This window comes from Pygocentrus nattereri, chromosome 5 (assembly GCF_015220715.1).
Source record: "Pygocentrus nattereri isolate fPygNat1 chromosome 5, fPygNat1.pri, whole genome shotgun sequence".
NCBI lineage: Eukaryota > Metazoa > Chordata > Actinopteri > Characiformes > Serrasalmidae > Pygocentrus > Pygocentrus nattereri.
Window position 1 is genome coordinate 1,253,009 of NC_051215.1, and position 11,205 is coordinate 1,264,213.

At 44.0% G+C, this 11,205-nt stretch overlaps 1 protein-coding gene across 1 annotated transcript; it reads left to right on the forward strand.

Annotated features, from left to right (window-relative positions):
- Positions 1-307: 307 nt before the first annotated feature.
- On the forward strand, positions 308-6,989 carry zgc:153911 (uncharacterized protein LOC768172 homolog). The gene is made up of 4 exons (XM_017720112.2): positions 308-453; positions 2,531-2,878; positions 3,816-4,106; positions 5,661-6,989. The coding sequence occupies exons 1-4, from the start codon at positions 381-383 to the stop codon at positions 5,864-5,866; spliced, it is 918 nt and encodes a 305-aa protein (XP_017575601.1). The 5' UTR covers positions 308-380; the 3' UTR covers positions 5,867-6,989.
- The last annotated feature ends 4,216 nt before the right edge of the window (positions 6,990-11,205 follow it).

Below are 11,205 nucleotides of genomic sequence, written 5' to 3' on the forward strand. Positions count from 1 at the left end.
AGCAGTTCAGATGGATGGAGAATGTGTTGTGTAGTGTTACTGTTCTGATGTCAGGCTTGTTCACAACTATATAGTTCTATACAGAACCATTTTCAAACAGGTGCTGCATAGAACCACATACATCAATCTGAAGAACCATGGTTCTCTATAGGGCTTAGAACCGTTCCTCCTGCTGAATCTTTATAAGAGTGCAGCTGAATCCGAATGAGTACAGAAACTGAGACTAGACCTCCCCACACGTGACTCGGACCCGCCCACTTTAAGACCCGCCCACTTCACTTCACTGTATAAGACTCTGTCCGCGGTCAGGCGGTCCTCAGTGGAGCGAGTCGAGCTGTGGGAGTCGGTTCAACTGCGGATTTCGGATTCAGAGCCGTGATATGAGAGAAACAGAGAATCTTCCAGCTCCGCTTTACTGCCTCCTGCTTCTGCTCTCTGGAGTCTCCTCTTACAGTAAGACCAGCTTTTCACCTCCTACAGACACGCTGTTCATGCAGATTAGGTTGTAGTAACATGAATGAGTGAAACCGGACAGACCCAGAAACTCCTCATTCTAATTTCCCGCTCCACCTTAAATGGTCAGTCGCAGCGGGACGCTCGGGCAGCTGGTGTGCGCGATTGCGGAACTTATTTAAGGTGGAACGGGAAAGTCGAATACGAAAACACGATATGACAGCTCCCTCGGAACCGACGCAGGAGCCATTGCGTGTTGCCTGGCAACCGACCAGTTATAAACGTAAACAAGCGAGCGAGGTAATGGAGCTGGGTAGCCAGAATGCTAACTAACGCTAGCAGCTGTAACGGGTGTTAAAAAGAGCTAAACGGCACTAAAGCGCGATAATCCCGGGTTAATGATGTCGGGTTTATCCGAGCTTTACTGCTCTCCGGTGTCCGTTGTTAAGCGCTTCAGCCGAGCGCGCTGATAAACAGCCGCCCGTTCAGCTCCTCCTCGTTATTCACCTCCATCACTGTAACACTCCATCATCTCCATTAACTCAGGAAGGTGGTCAGAGGGGCGGTGGAGTTCGAGTCGGCAGCGTCTGAGATGTTTAAACGCAGAGTTAGAAGAGAAAAACGTCTCCCAGTGAAAGCCGCGTTTTACAGTAGGAATAAATGGAGCTCATTATGCTGGTAGTGAACTACGCTGCCTGACTCAGCCGCCTCAGAACCAGAGAAACGGGCCTTAAACAGGAGTCAGGACCCTGCTGGGGTTCATCCTGAAGTTAGGACAGGATTTAGGAGGTTTAGTCCGGTTAGGATGATAATCTGGAGTTGATGATGAGATGATGAAGGGAGGAGCTGATATTCTGGAACAGATACTGATGGTGTCATGATGATTAGACAGCTCAGATAAGAAGTTTCTGTGATGTGACTCCAGATACCTGAACGGTGTGTCATATTTGGGTGCTGTGAGTCATCATTTTATACTGCAAGTCATTGTTGGGTAATTAATCACCAGACCCAGACTTTCATTCAGAATTCAGTATGTTCTTAATATATTAGTGACTAACAGCATCAGTGTTGCTTCCAGATGTTACGTCTGGAATATAACATCACTTATTAGCAGAGTTGGGAAATGAGAGTATTAGAATACCTACACACTCATTTTATATATATATATATATATATACACACACACACACACCACACACACATACATGTTGAACCTCGTATCTCCAAAATGGTAACTTTTCAGGAGAAGGACAAAATGTACATTACTTTCCATGTAAGTCAATGGAACCAGAGTTTTTTCCAAGTAATTTTTGGCCATTTATTTTGGTCCCTCCTTCATGAAGTTTACACACAATAATAAGATCAACGTGCACTTTCAAATTATTCCAAAAAAACGAAAATAGACGAAAATGGAGGTTTTGTTCCGACAACAGCGATATATACAAACCATCTTTAACTAAATCCAGTTATAGTTTTGTGTACATTGTAACTGTTTTAAGATCAGTGCGCGGCATGTAAGTAAGAGCTCGAATGAAGAAATCAAAAAGCAAGCAAACACTGAAGTCTGAGTAAACGGATAGACCAGTGTGATGAGCCAGTTCTATGGGTTTACGGGAGCAGCATTGGGATTATGGGGCTGGCAGTTTGCCAGAAGGTATTCTAAATATTTTCTGCATGTCGTGCTGTCGGAAGAAAACCTTGTATCTCCATTTTTTACATTTTTCAGTTTTTGGCAAAATTTGAAAATACATATGGACCTTTATGTTGTCTGTAAATTCCATGACGAACGGCCCAACAGAAATGCCCTAAAATGACTTGGAAGGAACTCCGGTTCCATTGACTTACATTAGAAGTAAAGTACATTTTTTCCTTCTCCTGTAAAGTTCTCATTTTGGAGATACGAGGTTTTCCTCCGACAGCAGTGATATGGATCTTTTTCAGGTATTGTAGTGTAACATGTTACTGAATGCATATCGGACAGTGTGTTCAGGATTCAGCCGTCGCTGCTCTGTCAAACCTCCCTGCCCAGCTCTGATTACAGCCCCACTGACCTCTCCTCTCTCTGTTTGTCCTGCAGCTGAGTTCGAGATCTCGGTGCCCAGCGGTGGTCAGGTCGGGGTTTATGGGCAGTCCGTGGTTCTGTTCTGCAGCTTTCCCACCGGAGGCTCCTGGGATGTGAGCAGCAGCGTCATCACCTGGCAGCGTGGCCTAGAGGTCGTCCACAGCTTCTACCACAGCCAAGACCAGCTGGACCGACAGCATCCTCGCTATGCCAACCGCACCAGCCTGTACCACCAGGAGATGGCGGAGGGAAATGCATCCCTCAGGCTGGACCGGGTCTCCCTGGAGGATCATGGGATATACACCTGTTCGGTCAGCACACAGATCGGGAGCCAGAAGAAAAGCTTTAGACTGAGAGTAGCAGGTAAGGATGCTTTACAGTAGGGAAGATATACACTGTCCACTTTATTGTCCACCAGTGTTAAACACATTAACGTACAGTACACTAGATGTTGGAACATTGCTGTGAGGATTTGATTGAGCATTAGTGAGGTCAGTTATGTTGGATGGTCAGTTCTGGATCACTCCAACTCATCCCAAAGGTACTGGATGGAGCTCCATCACTCCAGAGAACACAGTTCCACTGCTACACAGCCCAGTGCTGGGGGGCTTTATACCCCTCTAGCCTACTCTTGGCATTGGGCTTGGAGACCTTAGGCTCACGTGAGGCCCCATTCTACTGGTCAGAGCTCCACAACCCACCCAAGTGGGCAATAAGGGAAAGCACAAAAGTGTCCATTGCACTTAAATAAACAAAAGTGGAAGTTTATAAGAAACAAAGTTTTCCAGGAAATTCACACACTGTTGACTGTGGTCTCAGAAAAGCTGACTTATGAGGGTCATGGAGGTGCAGAGGTTTCAGTTTGGAGTTTCTGAACTTTATCTGATAGTGAAACCTGCATTCAATCTCTAGTCTAGAATTACAAGTATCAGATTTCAGGTTTAACATGTTCTCACAACATCCCAAACTCTAGTCTCTACATGTTGAGGAATGTTCATTTGAATACATCATTTTTTTCCTGCTATTCCTGAGAATCAATATAGATTCAATATATTTTTCATTCGTAATATACAGTATAATATACACATTATACAATAATAGTTGTGTTCAGATAAGCTTCGTGCCTCTTTGCTGAAATGCACACTTCACTGCTGGAAGTGAAAATATCAGCTTTCGTGTTTTTAAGCCCAAAGGTATGTTATACATGTACATGTATGTTATATATGTGTTATAATGCATTTACAGGTATTTATATATGGAGTATTACCAGGTGTTTTAATGTTCTGCTCGTTTTCCATAGCTTTCTACCCGGAGCCTCATCTGCACATCAGCCTTTCGAGTAACGGGCAGGTGGACCTCCTGCTGACCTCACAGGGAGGTTACCCCTCCCCTTCGCTGCAGTGGCTGATGGGAAACACGCAGGACGTCACAGAGGAGACGCAAACGCAGCTGGAGCAGGACCAACACACCAGGCTCTACAACGTCAACAGTAAGCTCAACCTCACACGGGGAACCAACTCCTCCATCACCTTCATCCTGAAGAACCAAGAATTGGGGCAGGAGATCAGACGGAACATCGACCTGTTCTTAGGTGAGATTGAAATCCTTCTTAATATACACCTTTAAAAATATACAGGACAAAAGCAGCACTCTGGAGTGACGCTGTAGAACCGCAGATGGTTACAAACAACACTTCGAGTGTGAAGAACCTGTTTGAAGTTAAGAACATCTACCCAATGTAAAGGTTATATACAGGTTAAATGCCATTGAAGAACCACTTTTGGTTCCCTTAAGAACCATACTTGTGAGATGTGTAAGAGGAACCTTCACATAATAAAACGTTTCTGTGCCAATTTAGGGTTTTAGTGGTTCTCCTGTAGCACCTTTATTTAAGCCAAGAGCCATTTAGGAACATGGAAACAGATCAAGGAACAGAGAAGAGGAAAGTCAAAATAAACACTCACTGTTTCCCGGAGTCACAGTTACAGTAGATTCAGATAAACAGCAGAGACTTCACAGATATTCAGTAAGATATGAGTCAGTGATTCATATCAGGAACTCTCACATTTCACCACAGTTATACAAAACTATACAAAGGCCATGCTCACATGTGGTTCTTTAAAGAACCACCCTGTTCTTTTGGGAAGCTTAAAGAGGATCTCCTGCAGAGGAGGTCTAAAGATCCGCTCTCCGGTCCTGGATTTTGTAATAACTGTTAGAGGCCATGATTACATGCAGCCTAATAATCCGTTAGTATTCCGACTAGTAGCTTGATCGGAATAGAATACGTCCATGTAAACACCTCAGTCAGAATAGTCTAGTCATTCGGAATACAGTCTCTATCCGGTTGATCGAGGTGGGTGATCCTGTAAATTATCCGTTAAATAGAAGAATAATATCCGTGTAAGCGCCTGTATCCGATTACATTCCCTATCGGAAAGTTTCAGTCCGTTCTGCATGTGCGTCACAGTCAGAGTTTATACCGTTCAACACGGCGGAGCAGAAACTGGTCTGCAGAGGAGACGAAGTTCATGCTCTGATCTTTAAAAGACGGCGGTGGGACGGACGTCCAGCTTATGCGTCTCAGAGCACGACGTCTTCCTCTCGGCCTTCTTTAATAAGGACGTGTGAAGGACGTTTTCCTGAGTCTGACGTCATTTTAAAGCAGTTAAAAACACAATCACTGCTCACTGCTGCTCATCTCACTCTGACTGGACCTCACGTGATGTTCGCTGTCATGGTAACGTCTATGCTAAGTGGTTCTCCACGAATGCACGTCGTTTTGCATCGGATTACTTGTAGTGAGCATGAAAACGAAGATTTTCCATCAGACTGTTGAACAGAGTGAGCATAAACACCCCAGTCTGAATCTGTAATCCGACCGTATTCAATTGGATTGGCAAAAATCTTTGCAGGTAACACAGCCAGTGATGTTGATGTAACTGATTGCCCACTTAGTGTCAAAACTACCAAACTACTAAAAAACTACAAACTACTACAAAATCCAGGACTGGAAACTGGATTCAGGGTCTGGATTTGAAGGTCTCTGCTCTACAGCGTCGCTCCAAAGAACCTTTTTCATCTTAATGTTTAGGAGTACATGGTGCCGATGTTAACATGGCTTATTTGTTTATTCCATTTCTAGAAGACGGAGCTGGTGGTCCACAATCACGACACAGGGTTCATTCTGTTCTGCTTGGAGCTGTGGTCACTGTCGCAGTCGGCCTAGCAGTGTTAATTGTTGCTTTCTTCATACGGAAACAGAAAAAGCAGAAGAGGGACTTCAGAGCTGTTAGTGCTCCTGATGAAGAGCAGTCCATAAATCACCAGAATGGAAAAACTGTCCACTGATCATCTCGGACAAAGAGACTGCATCACTGCAGTGTCGGCAGTTCTTACTAACGCTGGACGCTTTGACTGGAGATGGTCATCAGTCACCAGCACCGTCCGAAAGAAGCCAGTCCAGCAGTCCTGTGCTACACATTTCATGCTAGAGATTTCTATCTAGAACACTATATAAAGCCACCCTACCGGGCTCCGTTGGTCAGGCAAGGTCCATCAGTCCTTGTTTTCCTGCAGCTGATGTGAGCCTGGCCAGCGCGAGTCGCGGCCGTTAGAGGTGTCGGACGTTTGATCAGAGCCGCAGTACGAGTTGATTGACAGCTCAAAATGGAAGTTAATGCCTCGTGAGTCCAGACTGTGTTTCAGTGTAAGTGCATTTTTACGAAATTCCAGCAAAAAAAAGTGAACGACGTCGTGTTTCCATCCACTGCGGTGACGTGAAGAAGGCTTAGACGGCGGAGGAGCTGCAGTCAAACACAGGATCACCTTTACAGCCATTTGCCTCTTTATTTTCTTATTTTGAGCACTGACCACTAGTCACTCTGTCCGGACCACAGAATCAACTGACTTACAGCTTGATGGTCATCGTTTATTCGAAAAACACTTTCCCCTCACTTTTTTATGCATTTCAGCTTTAGAGCTGCTTTTAATACCGAATAGGACAAATCAGCTCAATTAGCCAAACACAAGCCAGCCACAAAATACTGAGCATCTTCAGATGAACGTTGCGCTAGTATCTAGTATTTTTATAAATGTGCCTTACTCTGAAAAATGAGCTATGAATTGAATAGTATTTCTATTGTAATTCATTTCTGGATGCTGCATCATTTTACTCACCGATTGTATAGATTGTATAAACAGATCACTGCACTGAAATTCAGATCTTGATGTTCTGTATGTTGAGCTGTTACTGATTTATTCCGTGTTTAGGTAAATAATGAATTACACTAACATTTGGTTCCGTCTGGATTCACTGATTCTGATGTTAGAAATGGTTCAAATGTGAACAATCTTGAGTTTCTTTAGTAAGAAACACACAACAGTTTGTTTTCATCAGGTTGAAACTGTAATAAATGGTCTTCTGTATTACTGAGAAACACTGATATGGCATTAAATCTGATTATTGAAGTTATTCATACTGAATTATTCCAGCCTGTAGTCGTCATGGCGATAACTGATGTCTGGGGGTAAGAAAGCCTTTTCAGTGCTGCGTTAATGTGAACAGTCCAGTTACAGCAGGCTTGACCGGACCACTGGCTTTAAGGAGCGTCTGATCCGACCAGCTTCACGTTACTGGGAATTCTGTTACTATAGAGCTGGAATCCTTTCAGCGCAGAGCATTATGGGATATAACACTAGATTATTTTGTAACTGCTATGAATTTTATAAATATTTATTTCCTTTTTATATTTAGAGATTTTTTTAAAGTTTGTACCAAGTCACCAAAAGACACATTTACAATAAAAATCTTAAACTTTACACCTGTTGTCTCTTATTTATGAAAGAAATCACAATAATTACCCAACCCTTTATCATGGATTATATTATGGTGTTCCCACCATAAAAATATAAGATTATATAGGAACGTTCTGAACAGTGTTTTCTAAACAGTGAGAACTAGTTTGCATTTTATATATTAAAACTCCTGATCTTGGCCTTAAAGTGTCTAACTGTACAGTACATTTTAAAAGGGTTCTGTACAGCATCAAACAGGGTTCTTGCATTTTTACAAGCTTCACATCATAACAATAGCAGAACCCGTTTTGGTGCTATATAGAACCATATACAGCACATTGTCCATCAGTCTGAATCAGTCTTACCACGTGAAGAACCTCTTATGCATACACATACATAGAATTTGAAAAAGGTTCTAGATAGTACTGAAAAGGGTTCTTCTATTACTATGATGCCAAGCTTGTATATAATAACCCTTTTCAAAAAGGTTCTATAGAAGCATCTACAGCACATTCTCTATCAATTTAAAGAACCACTTCACCATGCAGAGAACCAGTTAATAATGAAAAGGGTTCTTTGAGTGTTTGCGGTTCTATATGGAACCACTGTCTTTACCAAAGAACCCATGAGCTAGTTTTTAAGAGTGTATCCTCTACAGAGAACACACTTTAATGTACAATCACCTTCTATTTGCTGAATTCAACACATTTTAAAATCAATAAATTAAAATCTGCATTTTTACGTTTGTTTATTTTGATGTTCAGATTTCTTCACTCAGTAAACTCAGTCCTTGTCCGAGTCTCTGTGGGGGATGTTTCACTTATTTTTACCCAAAAAGTCAACAAATCATCATCTGACTGGCATGTGCTCAAACTTATGACCGTATGTTGTTGAGTGCGACCTGCTGATTGGAATCCACATGTGTGAAGGGGAAGCAGTCGCATGCAGGGGAATCGGGCAACTCCGAAATGGGAAAACAGCAGAGTGCAGTGAATTCCCAGTGAGGGGGCTGGTTTTAGTTTCATTGCTGCAGGAGAAAAACACAAAAACATGTTAACAGACTAAAACAAACACACACAGTCAAAACTACAGCACGAATCAGTGACCTGAAAGACCTTCAGAGTAGAGCTGCATCAGAACACCGGCCGGTAACACTGTCCACTCACTGTCCACTCTATTAACTTAAGATAAGGTAAGATGCCTTTATTGTCATTGCACAATGTAAAGCGAAATTGAGCAGCAACCCAACGGCACTTTCTACATACAAAACAATTTAAACATAAGGCTAAAATATCTAAATATAAGGCTAAAATATATAAAGTGCAGATTTAAGGAAAAAAAGTATCAAAAATCTTAAATATATAGAAAAAGGACTATAAAACTATATATCAATAGACAATAGACAGGTGAGGTAGCAGTTATTGTTGCTCATTCCCTGGAAAGCTTATAGAGTCCCATGATATTGCACATCTAAGAATTATTGCACAGAAAGAATATAGATTATAGATTATATATTATATATTGCACATTTGAGAACAGATGAATAATAAGTAGAACAGAGGTGGAGTGGAACACTGGAACACTGGAACACTGGAACAGTGTACAGAGTTCTATGAAGTCAGTGCCAGTAAAGAGCTGTAGTGGAGTTCAGTCGGTTCTACTGAGCCCAGTGTTCTATAGAAAGTCCTAGTCAGTGGGTTTGGAAGTGTTCAGTTCCCGCACGGCTCTGGGGTAAAAGCTGTTTTTAAGCCTGTTTGTCTGGGATGAGATGGACCTAAAGCGTTTTCCAGAGGGCAGCAGGTCGAACAGATGAGGTCCTTTGTGAAACGTGTTCTTCAGGATGTTGGCTGCCCTGCTGAGACAGCGGGAGCTGAACAGGTCCTCCATGCAGGGCAGTGGGCAGCCGATGATCTTCTGGGCCGTGTTTATGACGCCCTGCAGTGCTCTCCTCTCTACCATTGAGCAGCTGCTGGACCACGTTGAGATGCAGTGTCAGCACGCTCTCAATGGTGGAGTGGTAGGAGGACACCAGCAGCTTCTCCTAAAGGTTTTTTTTCCTGAGAATTCTCTGGAAGTAGAGCCTCTGTTGTGTCTTCTTGACCACTGCCATGGTGTTGGTTGTCCAGGAAAGATTCTCAGAGATGTGTGTGCCCAAGAATCTGAAGGAAGGGACTCTTTCAACACAGTCCCCATTGATGTACAGTGGTGGGGGGACCGCTCCTTTCTGCCAGAAGTCTATAATGAATTCTTTTATTTGTGTTTGAGGAGTTCAGGGTGGGGTTATTTCCTGAACACCACTCAGCCAGTCTCTGGACTTCATCCCTGTAAGCGGTCTCATCTCCTCCAGAGATAAGTCCAACCACTGTCGTGTCATCCACAAACCTTACTATGGTGTTGGAGGAGTGGGTGGGGACACAGTCATAGCTGTACAGAGCATAGAGAAGCGGGCTAAGCACACACCCCTGTGGTGCTCCGGTGCTGAGTTTGAGGGTGGAGGAATGATGCAGACCCAATCTTACAGACTGGGTGCGGTCGGTCAGAAAGTCTCTGATCCAGAGGCAGGTGGGTTGTGAAAGTCCCAAGTCTGTGAGTTTGGTCACCAGTCTGTGGGGGATGAGTGTGTTAAAAGCTGAGCTGAAGTCTATGAAGAGCATCCTCACATAGCTCCCCTGGTGCTCCAGGTGTGTGAGTGCTGTGTGGAGAGCAGTGGTGCTGCCGTCTTCTGTGGATCTGATTGCTTTGTAGGCAAACTGGTGTGGTCAAAAGGTGGGTGGGAGGAGTCTGATGTAGAACCAGTCTCTCAAAACACTTCATTATGACCGGTGTGAGTGCGACCGGACGGTAGTTGTTGAGGTCGCTGATGGTAGTCTTTTTTGGTAGTGGGATGATGGTCGCAGACTTCAGACAAGACATTCCTACCTTGTCGGTCCACCTTGTAGATGTAAAGTCAGAGACGACAGCTCATCTGCTGCTGCACAGTTTGTGTTGGTCATCCTCTAGTCCTTCATCAGTGGTCACAGGACGCTGCCCACAGGATGCTGCCCACAGGACGCTGTTGGCTGGATATTTTTGGTTGGTGGACTATTCTCAGTCCAGCAGAGACACTGAGGTATTTAAAAACTCCTGCAGCACTGCTGTGTCTGATCCACTCGTACAAGTGCAACACACACTAACACACCACCACCACATCAGTGTTACTGCAGTGCTGAGAATGACCCACCACCCAAACAGTACCTGCTCTGTGGGGGTCCATGGGGGTCCTGACCACTGAAGAACAGGGTAACAGAGTATCAGAGAAACAGATGGACTACAGTCTGTAACTGTAGAACTACAGAGGGGAACTAAGCGGTCAGTGGAGCTGATAAAGTGGACAGTGAGTGTAGAAACGAGGAGGTGAATGAGGAGAGAGTGGTCTCCCCCTCCCTGTCCACTGCACTCCAGCCCCTCCCAACTGAGCGAGCTGTTGTGCATGCTCAGGTTAGCAAGCATCGCAAATGAAGACGCCAGGTGAACAGCACCTGTAAGAATATGAACCAGCTCACCTTTCTCCACTCGTCTTCTTCTGTTTATGTGTTTCTGTGGTGTTCGCTGCTGTTGGGAATGAGGGGTGGACAGATTTTTACCTTCATCTCCGCTTCCCGGACAGTCGCTCCCTCCAAGGTGTTTGATGAACTCTGTGGTCTTAGCATCAGCACTCCTTTGTAACTCACTCCTGGATTTCCTATTCAATAGACCCAAGTCTGTCAGATAAGGAAACCAGACTTCCTCTTTTCTGGGAATCTTCTCATCTTCCTCCCACAGGGGAAATGTTATACTCATTATGTTATACTCACTTTACACCAATGATGGTGTCCCACCTCATCATACCACCACCAACAAGTACACAGATGACG